The 13,847-nt window shown below is 38.7% G+C and overlaps 1 protein-coding gene across 3 annotated transcripts in view; it reads left to right on the top strand.

The window, feature by feature from the left end:
* Positions 1–11,279, top strand: part of LOC133636009 (four and a half LIM domains protein 3-like) — a 44,882-nt gene extending 33,603 nt beyond the window's left edge. For 2 of the 3 annotated variants that reach the window (XM_062029601.1, XM_062029602.1), the window contains exons 4-7: positions 2,290–2,464; positions 7,276–7,445; positions 10,113–10,299; positions 10,366–11,279. In XM_062029601.1, coding sequence (XP_061885585.1) covers positions 2,290–2,464; positions 7,276–7,445; positions 10,113–10,299; positions 10,366–10,517 — 684 coding nt within the window. In that variant the 3' untranslated portion in view covers positions 10,518–11,279. The remainder of the gene's footprint in view (positions 1–2,289; positions 2,465–7,275; positions 7,446–10,112; positions 10,300–10,365) is intronic. The other variant, XM_062029600.1, reaches the window with a different exon arrangement.
* Positions 11,280–13,847: the final 2,568 nt, after the last annotated feature.

Here is a 13,847-nt window from a genome sequence, read left to right as displayed (position 1 = left end):
ATAAATAAATACACGCCCCGCCTGCGGGTATTCTATTCATGGCCCGAGTATGAGGGTGTATCAATCAATCAATCAAAGTTTATTTATACAGCCCTTAATCACGTGTCTCAAAGGTCTGCACAAGCCACGACGACCATATTAGGACAGAGTACCATTTTTGTCCAGCCCATTATCATTGTTTTTCTATTTATTTATAGTAAACCATAGTTCAAAAGAAGTGTCTTATTTCCATTCATTAATTTTTAGTACTGTTGTCCCTCGGCACATCACGCTTGGAAGTTTGTGGCCTCACCCTGTCGCAAATTTTTGGGGGTCAAAAATGTAATGTTTTTAAGCATATTCTACATATTTTTAGGCTAAATGAAGCATTTTCAAGCATAAAATAGACTAAATTAACTAACGTTTTTTTCTAGCAGGTAATATGTCTGCAAATAGGTGTCTTTTTGCGGTCCTTATACACACACACACACCATAATAATACTCGTATGTTTTTTGTTTTTTTTGTCCTGTCCAGCTTCTCAGGCAAATCATATAGTTGATGTAGATGCCCATATCGGCTGTTCAGATTTTACTTTACAAAAGAGAAGTGTGGGATACTTCTCTTGTTGCCTTATTTGTATTTGACTTTATTAAATGTATTTATATTATCATTTGGTGCAGCCGGGCCGGAGCTGGAGGGGATAAAAAGAGGAAAAAAAGGAAGACGGGGGGAAGTTGTGGGGACAAGAGGGGGATAAGACAGAGAGACAACAACAGCAAACACAACAATAACAACAACAATAGAGCAACATCAGCACTCACGTTTGTTTATTGGATTTTTGACTTATACAGTCCAGAAATACAAGTAAACGCATGTCAAATGTTCCTTATATGTTCAATACTCTACTAGTATTGGCCACTAGAGGAGACCAAACCAATCAGAGCGTGCTGTTCAGTATCGTGGCCACTGATTGGCTCAGCCGCAGGCAGCATTACTACTGTGTATTGGATTAAACCAGTTTAAAGGTAACTGTATTTCATGTCTGGAGGAATCTCATAATGTTAAAAAAAAATGTATTTGAAAGGTCATAAACAGTTTTTTATGCTCTGGCTGTAAAAAATATTTGCTTTATAATGACTAATTCAAACCGTGATATACAAGGGATAATAACTAGAGATGTCCGATAATATCGGACTGCCGGAATTATCGGCCGATAAATGCTTTAAAATGTAATATCGGAAATTATCGGTATCGTTTTCAAAAAGTAACATTTATGACTTTTTAAAACACCGCTGTGCGGACGTAGGGAGAAGTACAGAGCGCCAATAAACCTTAAAGGCACTGCCTTTGCGTGCCGGCCCAATCACATAATACCTACGGCTTTTCACACACACACACACACACAAGTGAATGCAAGGCATACTTGGTCAACAGCCATACAGGTCACACTGAGGGTGACCGTATAAACAACTTTAACACTGTTACAAATATGCGCCACACTGTGAACCCACACCAAACAAGAATGAGAAACACATTTCGGGAGAACATCCGCACCGTAACACAACATAAACACAACAGAACAAATACCCAGAATCCCTTGCAGCACTAACTCTTCCGGGACGCTACAATATACACCCCCCCCAACCCCGCCCACCTCAACCTCCTCATACTCTCTCATGGAGAGCATCAAGCTGCTGTTTTGAGGCATGTTAAAAAAACTAATGCACTTTGTGACTTCAATAATAAATATGGCAGTGCCATGTTGGCATTTTTTTCCATAACTTGAGTTGATTTATTTTGGAAAACCTTGTTACATTGTTTAATGCATCCAGCGGGGCATCACAACAAAATTAGGCATAATATTGTGTTAATTCCACCACTGTATATATCGGGATCTGTTGATATCGGAATCGGTAATTAAGAGTTGGACAATATCGGATATCGGCAAAAAAGCCATTATCGGACATATGTACTTTTTTGTAATTCTTGTGTAGTTTGGGGCTGTTGGGCACCAACACTTTTGTGTCAAAGTGCAACCTTCCTGATTTTAAAGCTTATTTGGAGTAATTTTGTTTAGTTTTACAATCCAAGGCGGTGGCGAGGGTATATTGTTTACATGCATACAGTATATATCGGGGCATACCTTGGGCTTGGACTGGTCTGACTATTTAGTCCATTAGGCAGGTGTTGTTTTATTAAAACGGGCATTTTGATATTGTATCTCAGATAAAGTTTTCCACTTTTGCTTTTATTAGTAGCTAAATAACTGTTTCCAAAGTCATCTTGACCTCTTCGTCCTCCTCCTCCAGGAGCTCTTCTACAACAACAAATACTACCACGACCACTGCTTCCGCTGCGTGCGGTGCGATCGCTCCCTGGCCGGCGAGCCGTTCACCAGCCAGGACGACGCGCTAGTGTGCAGCGAGTGCTACGGCAACGAGTTCTCCGCCAAGTGTGTGGCCTGCGACAAGAAAGTCATGCCTGGTGAGCGATCTATCCTTCATGGGCAGAAAGAAGGTATTTGCAGGCTTTAAGGCATCGCAGATTTTGGATGATTGCAGTGAGGGTTTCAGGCTGTGGCTGCTGCTGCGGTGGTGTTGGATGACGGGAAAGAAGCTAGCCAATATTGTGGTATGTGAGCGCGATATTCTAGAACAGGGGTCAAACTCATTTGTATTGAGGGCCACATCACCTCAGAATGTACATATAAATACAGTTAAAACAGGACACATACGTATATATATATATATATATATATATATATATATATATATATATATATATGTATGTATGTATGTATGTATGTATGTATGTATGTATGTATGTATGTATGTATGTATGTATGTATGTATGTATGTGTATGTATGTATGTGTATGTATGTATGTATGCAGTGTTTCCCATAAACTGCCAAGATACCTGTGGCGGTGGGGGCGTGGCTATGGGCGTGGTCACCATGACATCATCGAATAATTTGCATAATTTACTACAATGATATAATTTTCTCTAAAAAAGCTCAAAAAATGCATACTTACTAATTAATAATAACAGTTTTGTTTTAAACGTCCGTCCATCCATCCATCCATTTTACAATATAATTACAACACTTTATGTACAGATTTATATACATATTTGAACAATAAGTTATTCACTGAAATATATTTATTATTGTGGTTCTTACAAAAAATATATCTTATAAAATATAAAAGCTAAAATGTGTCTTAAAGCTCTGCTCCTTTAATTAGTGCATACTAAATCATTTAACTTTAGCCTACTACTACAACCATATTATTTACCAGCAACATAAAGTGAAACAGAGGCAGAGGTGTCCTGCCACAGTCAGTAACAAATAAACAGAAAACAGTAGTGGTCAAATACAAATAAGGCAACGAGAAGTATCCTACACTTCTTTTTTGTAAAGTAAATCTGAACAGCCTATATGGGCATCTACATCAACTATATGATTTGCCTGAGAAGCTGGACAGGACAAAAAAAAAAAAAATTTAATTTTTAATTTTTATTTTTTATTTGTGGCGGACGTAATTCTTTCGTGGCGGGCCGCCACAAATAAATGAATGTGTGGGAAACACTGGTATGCGTGCCACTTAAATGTCGAGGTGGACCACACAAAATGATGTGGCCGACCATATTAAAGGACTTGGCAGGCCATAATAAAAGACTTGTTGGGTCAAATTAAGTGATGTTACGGGCCACTATAAATGACATGGTGGGCCACTTAAATGTCAAGGCAGACCATATATAATGATGTGGCGGACCACGTTAAATAACCTGGCGGGTCACATTAAATGATGTTGCAGACCACATGTATGACGTGGCGGGCCACATAAATGATAATGCAGACCATATAAAATGATGTGACGAACTACATAAAATGATGTGGTGGATTACGTTAAATTACTTGGCGGGCTACATTAAATGATGTTGTGGCCAACTTGAAATAATGCAAGGTCCACTTTAAATGTAGTAGTGGGCCACATTAAATGATGTTGCTGTTGGCGGGCTACTTAAAATAATGTAGCGGACTTAGGGGTGTAACGGTACGTGTATTTGTATCGAACCGTTTCGTTACTGGGGTTTCGGTTCGGTTCGGAGGTGTACCGAACGAGTTTCCACACGGACATATTAAGTAGCGTAACGCACGTTGTGTAAACAATGCACACCGAGGCACAACACACGGCATGCTAGCAGCTAACCAAACCCTAGCAGCTCGCATGCTGAGAGTATGAGGAAGTAGAACAAAACATAAAACTCCAGCTTTGGTTGTTGTTTTTTAGCACTACCAATTCAATTTTACGTACAATTGCATCCAGTTTGAACATTTAAAAGATACTTAACACAAAAAAAAAAGAGACAAACGTGAGGGTTTGCCCGGTCGCAGCTAGCAGCGACCAGGCTAGGATAGACTGACCATACGTCCTCTTTTCACCGGACATGTCCTCTTTTGCGGAGCTGTCAGGGCGGAGTTTCTTAAATGCCTCAAATGTCCGGCATTTTGAGTTAGGGTTGCGTGTATTTTCAATGTACGTTCAGGGTTAAGAAGGGGTTAAAAACAAAACAAATTGTGCGCGCAGCAGCATTGGTGAGGGAGGGGCAGAGACACAGACAGAGAGAGAGAGCAAGAGAGTTATGATAAACGCGCATGCGTCGCCAGGCTCTGCTTTTTATCCATAGATTTATCACATTTAATTTTTTATTATCTATAGCAGGGGTGTCAAAAGTGTGCCCCGGAGGGCATTTGCGGCCCACAGCTAATGTTTTAAAGGCCCACGGCACATTGTAAAAATACTATTAAAATAAACAAAAACATAACAAAAGTGAAATAAAAAAGCTTGAAGTTTAAATGTAATTTAGAAAAAGTTGCAATGTTGACTAATAAAACAAAGCTGTTTTTTTTTCCTTTCAAACTGTCATTGCTCAAAACATAATATTGAATCAAAATGTCAATGTTATTATGAATTATTGACCTATGCAAGGTTCCCATTACTTCACATCAAATATTCCACTAAGAAAAATATTTTTGGTGGAAGATTTTGCAAATTTGGTAAATAAATAACCCAAAAAATGTATATTTTGTTGTTTTCTTACTGTACCGAAATTGTTTTATTTTTTTATTTTTTATTTTTATGTCCTGTCCAGCTTCTCAGGCAAATCATATAGTTGATGTAGATGCAAACCAAAACAATTATATTTTGTTGTTTTCTTACTGTACCGAAAATGAACCGAACCATGACCTCTAAACCAAGGTACGTACCGAACCAAAATTTTTGTGTACCGTTACACCCCTAAGTGGACCATATAAATGATGTAGCGCAGTGGTGCTCAACCTTTTTTCAGTGATGTACCCCCTGTGAACATTTTTTTAATTCAAGTACCCCCTAATCAGAGCAAAGCATTTTTGGTTGAAAAAAAGAGATAAAGAAGTCAAATACAGCACTATGTCATCAGTTTCTGATTTATTAAATTGTATAACAGTGCAAAATATTGCTCATTTGTAGTGGTCTTTCTTGAACTATTTTGAAAAAAAGATATACAAATAACTAAAAACTTGTTGAAAAATAAACAAGTGATTCAATTATAAATAAAGATTTCTACACATAGAAGTAATCATCAACTTAAAGTGCCCTCTTTGGGGATTGTAAAAGAGATCCATCTGGATTCATGAACTTAATTCTAAACATTTCTTCACAAAAAAAGAAATCTTTAACATCAATATTTATGGAACATGTCCACAAAAAATCTAGCTGTCAACACTGAATATTGCATTGTTGCATTGTACTGAATGGAATAGTCTACTTGATTTGATGTTCAGTTTGTGAACTTACATTCATATTTTGTTGAAGTATTATTCAATAAATATATTTATAAAGGATTTTTGAATTGTTGCTATTTTTAGAATATTTAAAAAAAATCTCACGTACCCCTTGGCATACCTTCAAGTACCCCCAGGGGTACGCGTACCCCCATTTGAGAACCACTGATGTAGCGGACCACATTAAATGATGCGGCAATTTAATGTCTGCCACATTAAATGATGTAGCAGGCCACATTAAATGATGTAGCGCAGTGGTCCCCAACCTTTTTGTAGCTGCGGACCGGTCAACGCTTGAAAATTTGTCCCACGGACCGGGTGGGCGGGGGGTATTTTATTTTATTTTTTTTTTCATAAAGAAATACAATCAGGTGTGCTTACGGACTGTATTCCTGCAGACTGTATTGATCTATATTGATATATAATGTATATATTGTGTTTTTTATGTTGATTTAATTAAAAAAATATATATAATTTATTTTTTTTAATTTCTTGTGCGGCCCGGTACCAATCGGTCTGCGGACCGGTGGTTGGGGACCACTGATGTAGCGGACCACATAAATGATGCGGACCACATACACTACCGTTCAAAAGTTTGGTGTCACACTGAAATGTCCTTATTTTTGAAGGAAAAGCACTGTACTTTTCAATGAAGATAACTTTAAACTAGTCTTAACTTTAAAGAAATACACTCCATACATTGCTAATGTGGTAAATGACTATTCTAGCTGCAAATGTCTGGTTTTTGGTGCAATATCTACATAGGTGTATAGAGGCCCATTCCCAGCAACTATCACTCCAGTGTTCTAATGGTACAATGTGTTTGCTCATTGGCTCAGAAGGCTAATTGATGATTAGAAAACCCTTGTGCAATCATGTTCACACATCTGAAAACAGTTTAGCTTGTTACAGAAGCTACAAAACTGACCTTCCTTTGAGCAGATTGACTTTCTGGAGCATCACATTTGTGGGGTCAATTAAACGCTCAAAATGGCCAGAAAAAGAGAACTTTCATCTGAAACTCGACAGTCTATTCTTGTTCTTAGAAATGAAGGCTATTCCACAAAATTGTTTGGGTGACCCCAAACTTTTGAACGGTAGTGTACATGACGTGGCGGGCGACTTCAAATAATGTAGCGGGTCACGTAAAATAACTTGGCTGCTACATTGACGTGGTCAACCTAATAAAATGAGGTGGTGGGCCACTTTAAACGATTGGGTGAAGCACATAAAATAAGGTGGCGGGGGTAGATGTGGGTTTGACAGCCGTGTTGTAGAAGAAGTGCTTGTAATGAAGTTGAAAAACACAATCAGGGCTCTGGACTGCAGTTCAGGAGCCACAAAGAGTTGAAAAACGGCAGATGATTTATGGATGAATTTGAAGTGTTGTGCCTCCACAAAACAGCTTTTCACACGTCTTTCACCATCAAGACAAGAACGCTCACCAGCGTGGTCTTCCTCACGCAGGATCCAAGCTGCTGGAGTACGGCGGCTCCACGTGGCACGAGGAGTGCTTCATGTGTCACGGGTGCGAGAAGCCCATCGGCGGCGAGGCCTTCTTCCCAGACAACAGCAACTTCTACTGCATGCCGTGCTACGAGGGCAGGCTGGCCCCTCGCTGCAGCTGCTGCAAAAAGGTAGACCCCGCCTCACAGAGCGGCCACTGCGCCATTCTGTTTCACGCACCTTCCAAAGGTGACAAGTTGTTTATCTTTTAATATCCCATACGAGCCATAAGGCGCATCTCCACACGCTATTGTGGACCGCCATAAACTAGACATTCTACTGTTCAGTCAACCTTTTCAATTCAAACAAATATGATATATCTACTTGTTTCACTTTCACAGCACATACCTGTGGTGCATTCAGGAAACCCACAGTAGATGCACTAATAGGAACGATAATGATGATGTAATATCAGGATTATTACAATCCACTAATCAGATGACTTACACTATGAAGTCAAGGGAAACTTGACACCTTTATAATCATATTGAAGTGAATAATGACTATTAAAACTGACATTCTGGCTACTTTAAAGGGGGAAACTCAAACAAACGTGAATAATGTTCAAAGGTTTGTTTATACGAGCAGTTAGATTTACAAGGTGAAACTAATAAACGGCTCATAACATGCAATTCCAGATATTTTAAGCCTTCTTTTCATATAATTTCGACCATGATGGTTTACACTTCATTAAACCTCCATTTGAACATTTCAGAAAGATTGAGGTTTTTAAAGCTTGCCATATTTCACTCGGTAATGTGTTTATATCACATATTATTATTTTACATCTTTGAGTTTCACCTGTTTAATCAAATTTTTTGGCACTATTTTGTAAAAAAAAAAAAAAAGAATTAAACAACAAAAAATTAAATAAGTAAGCTTTTAAAGTCACCACTGGCTCAAACGCTTGATGAAAAATGTTATTGATGAAACTAAGACGTAAACATGTACAAAAGCCAAAACCAGTGAAGTTGGCACATTGTGTAAATGGTAAATAAAAACAGAATACAATGATTTGCAAATCCTTTTCAACTTATATTCAATTTAATAGACTGCAAAGACAAGATATTTAACGTTCGAACTGGTAAACTTTGTTATTTTTTGCAAATATTAGCTAATTTGGAGTTTGATGCCTGCAACGTGTTTCAAAAAAAGCTGGCACAAGTGGCAAAAAAGACTGAGAAAGTTGAGGAATGCTCATCAAACACTTATTTGGAACATCCCACAGGTGAACAGGCTAATTGGGAACTGATGGGTGCCATGATTTGGTATAAAAGCAGCTTCCATGAAATGCTCAGTCATTCACAAACAAGGATGGGGCGAGGGTCACCACTTTGTCAACAAATGCGTGAGCAAATTGACAAACAGTTTAAGAACAACATTTCTCAACCAGCTATTGCAAGGAATTTAGGGATTTCACCCTCTACAGTCCGTAATATCATCAAAAGGTTCAGAGAATCTGGAGAAATCACTGCACGTAAGCGATGATATTACGGACCTTCGATCCCTCTGCGGTACTGCATTAAAAAGCGACATCAGTGTGTAAAGGATATCACCACATGGGCTCAGGAACACTTAAAAAAAACACTGTCAGTAACTACTGTTTGTCGCTACATCTGTAAGTGCAAGTTAAAACTCTACTATGCAGAACGAAAGCCATTTATCAACAACACCCAGAAACGCTGCCAGCTTCGCTGGGCCTGAGCTCATCTAAGATGGACTGATGCAAAATGGGAAAGTGTTCTGTGGTCTGACGAGTCCACATTTCAAATTATTTTTGGAAACTGTGGACGTTGTGGCCTCCAGAACAAAGAGGAAAAGAACCATCTGGATTGTTCTAGGCGCAAAGTTCAAAAGCCAGCATCTGTGATGGTATGGGGGTGTATTAGTGGCCAAGACATGGGTAACTTACACATCTGTGAAGGCACCATTAATGCTGAAAGGTACATACAGGTTTTAGAGCAACATATGTTGCCAACTAAGCAACGCTATCATGGACGCCCCTGCTTATTTCAGCAAGACAATGCCAAGCCACGTGTTACAACAGTGTGGCTTCATAGTAAAAGAGTGCAGGTACTAGACTGGCCTGCCTGTAGTCCAGACCTGTCTCCCATTGAAAATGTGTGGTGCATTATGAAGCCTAAAATACCACAACGGAACAACTGTTGAACAACTTAAGCTGTACATCAAGCAAGAATGGGAAAGAATTCCACCTGAAAAGCTTCAAACATGTGTCTCCTCAGTTCCCAAACGTTTACTGAGTGTTGTTAAAAGGAAAGGCCATGTAACACAGTGGTAAAAATGCCCCTGTGACAACTTTTTTGCAATGTGTTGCTGCCATTAAATTCTAAGTTAATGATTATTTGCAAAAAAAAAATGAAGTTTCTTAGTTGGAACATTAAATATATTGTCTTTGCAGTCTATTCAATTGAATGTAGGTGGAAAAGGATTAGCAAATCATTGTATTCTGTTTTTATTTACCATTTACACAACGTGACAACTTCACTGGTTTTGGGTTTTGTAAATATTGTTGACTTTCTGGTAATAGCTAATAAGTGATTTAAAGACCAAAATATTGCTTAGGGGCCACACAAGGCCATGTACTGGTTGAAATATGTTCTGAATGATGCAACTTCCTGTGCACCATGTGACTTGGAGGATATTAAGCTTGGACAGACTTCTAATTGTACTGTTTTTGTTTCCGTCAACAAACAGACGTCGATTTTTCCTCATCTTTTTTTTTTTTTTATTGTGGAAGTGTGTGAAGAAGAGAGACATTGTGTGTTTTGGACCTGCAGGCTCTGACTAAAGGAGGGGTGACCTACAGGGACGAGGTGTGGCACAAAGAGTGCTTCCTCTGCACGGGATGCCAAACCCCTCTGGCCGGGCAACCTTTCACCTCGGAGGGGGAAAAGCCCTTCTGCGTCAAGTGCTTCAGCAGCCTCTACGCCAAGAAATGCGCCGGCTGCAACACGGCCATCACAGGTGATTTCCCCACTCCAACACGCTCCCGCCAGCCACGCGTCACACGGCCTGCACGTGTCTCCGCAGGTTTCGGAGATGGCAAGTACGTCTCCTTCGAGGAGCGGCAGTGGCACCAGCCCTGCTTCAAGTGCTCCCGCTGCTCCGTGTCGCTGATCGGCTCCGGCTTCTTCCCAGACCGGGATCAGATTCTGTGTACAGACTGCAACAATGACGACTGAGCCGCCGCAAAACTTTACCAAAAAACATCCCTCCTCGTAACTAAATACGCCATTTACCGGCTTGAAGATCAGAAAGGAGTCGGTCCACCGTAGAATCCAGTAGTTGTTGAAATGAACAATTACTTTTCATATTTGGACTAAATATAGTAAACGCGTCCACCAAACAGGATTAAAACATGCAACTTCCCATTCAATGCAAAGTAGGCTTCAAAATAAAAGCATGCTGGTATTAACCAAAGCAACTACTAAAATGCACCCATTTATTTATTGGTTTGTTTTTGGATTGTTAGATTGAGCTTAATTGCAGCATGAACAATAAAAAAATATGCATGACAAATGAGAAAAAGGATGTCAATAAACTGTCGTAGGTTAAAAATCCTTTGTCTCCCATTTTTCTGACCCGTGCTCGATACATTTTTAGTTACGTACTTAACAAAAAACAATGTACTGAAGTAGAGATGTCCGATAATATCGGCCGATTAATGCTTTAAAATGTAATATCGGAAATTATCGGTATCGTTTTTGTTTTTTTATCGGTATCGTTTTTTTTGTTTTTTTTATTAAATCAACATAAAAAACACAAGATACACTTACAATTAGTGCACCAACCCAAAAAACTTCCCTCCCCCATTTACACTCATTCACACAAAAGGGTTGTTTCTTTCTGTTCTTAATATTCTGGGTCCTACATTATATATCAATATATATCAATACAGTCTGCAAGGGATACAGTCCGTAAGCACACATGATTGTGCGTGCTGCTGGTCCACTAATAGTACTAAACTTTAACAGTTCATTTTACTCATTTTCATTAATTACTAGTTTCTATGTAACTGTTTTTATATTGTTTTACTTTCTTTTTTATTCAAGAATTTTTAAAAATGTATTTATCTTATTTTATTTAATACATTTTTTTAAAAAGGACCTTATCTTCACCATACCTGGTTGTCCAAATTAGGCATAATAATGTGTTAATACCATGACTGTATATATCGATATCGGGATCGTTAATTAAGAGTTGGACAATATCGGATATCGGCAAAAAAGCCATTATCGGACATCCCTATACTGAAGTGATTTTTTTGTGAATACGCCCAAACATTTCTAGATATTTCTGCTTTTAAGGAAAACATTAAGTAGCATTTGACAAATCTTATCTGGACTATTATGTGGTGATATTGTAGACATGAAACGTGTGTCAAAAGTACGAGAACCGGTGTGCCCAGGTAATAAACGATCAAATTTAGGGCACATTTCTTTCTTTTTTTACGTACTTAACAAAAAACAATGTACTAAAGTGCTTTTTTTTTGTGAATACGCCCAAAAATGTCTAGATATTTCTGCTTTTAAGGAAAACATTAAAGTAGCATTTGACAAATCTTATCTGGACTATTATGTGGTGATATTGTAGACATGAAACGTGTGTCAAAAGTACGAGAACCGGTGTGCCCAGGGAATAAACGATCAAATTTAAGGCACATTTCATTTTTTATTCAACAAACACATTGATCTTACTGCATACAATTTAAAATATTCATTAAAATTACCTAGAAAAATAGCATTTGTTGCCTGTGCCTGGCTTCTAAAAACTCATTTTACCATAAAATTGAATCATATCAAAAATGTTTGTTTTTTTTACATATTTATGTTACTCCTTATCCCAACTCTACTTTATTCCCCACCCCCAAAATAAAACTAATAATTTGGTTAAAATTCACACTTCAGTCGTTGTGGAGGGGGGCGTGGCCTGCAGGCCTGCCGCGGAACGGGGTGTGCCATGGCCCGGCCTCGAAGACAGCGACGGGTGAGTAGATGGCCCAGGTGAGCCTCGTTATCTAATCACCTGTTGCCTTTATTAGCAGCAGCCGGAATGAGACACGCGGTGGGAGTTGGAGTGGGAGCCACAGAGAGAGAGAGACACTAACTCAGAAAAAGACATTGCACGATTGATAAAAATAAAACAGTGTTATGCCCTGAATTCCGGGCTCTCCTGGCAGTGTGTGGTGGTCCGAGGAACCCACTGGAGGGCAACCTCTACAGTCGTATTCCTGGGTTTTCACTCAGCCCTGTTACTAATCCACAAGTCACATGGTCCACAGGAAGTTGCATCATTCATATTTTCCATTTATTTGTCTGTATATTCTGTCAAAGTGGTTCTCGGACTTGTTTCCCCACCTCTGTAAACAATTGGCTTTCCGAGTACCGCCGCAATGACCGACATTAAAAGACAGTAGCGTAGTAGGCCTGAGTATTCATTAAAAACAAGGCTGATGTTTTATTTAGCAAGTATGTTTAATATTTTTGGCCACTGTAACATTGTGTGTTTGAATGTAGTCAAATAAAACACTGTACCTAAATAATTAATCAAATCGAATAATTTCACATCTGAGTTAAATAAACATTGTACTCAAATAAATATCAAAATACAGTTTTAGAGCCTGCATACCACTTCCAGTTTGACAATCCCTATTCTATATTCCTAAAATACCTAAATTATGTTAACTTTTGCTGAATCAATGTAATGCGGTTTGTGACGTGCTACTAGCATAAATACCATGTAGCTAAATGTCATGCTCATTCAATGCTAAAAACTCACCCCTGTTACTTTCAGTGCTGTTACTCAAGTCATCTTCAACCTTGTACCCAGAAAAAAATGGTAGAAGATGTCAGGTTCAAACACCAAACTATCTATTAAACGAGACAAGAAGCAAGGAATCGAGCAGAGACAAGAGTTGAATTTTGCTCATGAGGAGAGACGTATTGGGCTGTACACTCAGTTACAGTTTCACCCTACGCTCTAAGGCAGTGGTCCCCAACCACCGGTCCGTGGATCGATTGGTACCGGGCCGCACAAGAAATTAAAAAAAAATAATATTTTTTTTTTTTTTAAATTAAATCAACATAAAAAACAAGATACACTTACCCAAAAAACCTCCCTCCCCCATTCACACTCATTCGCACAAAAGGGTTGTTTCTTTCTGTTATTATTTCTGGTTCCTACATTATATATCCATATAGATCAATACACTCTGCAGGGATACAGTCTGTAAGCACATATGATTGTATTTTTTTATGACAAAAATAAAAAAATTTTAAACATTACAATTAAAAATACCATCCCCACCACTGCTCTAAGGTACAGCCCCACGTGCTCCTCTATTTATTCATGAGGTCCCTCGTTAACATCACTGAGGCTGTTTCTGAAGGGAGGGGTAATGCAAGCAGCCCCAGTAGACACAATACATCATTATTCAGAATGGAAATGTGCTGACACTCGCGATTTCGCCCTGTCTCTGTTTTATCTGCGTCGAGGTACTCGATGTCCGTCCT

Source organism: Entelurus aequoreus, linkage group LG20 (assembly GCF_033978785.1).
Source record: "Entelurus aequoreus isolate RoL-2023_Sb linkage group LG20, RoL_Eaeq_v1.1, whole genome shotgun sequence".
Lineage (NCBI taxonomy): Eukaryota > Metazoa > Chordata > Actinopteri > Syngnathiformes > Syngnathidae > Entelurus > Entelurus aequoreus.
The sequence above is the reverse complement of the archived record's forward strand: the minus strand, read 5'-3'. Positions and strand labels throughout refer to the sequence as shown.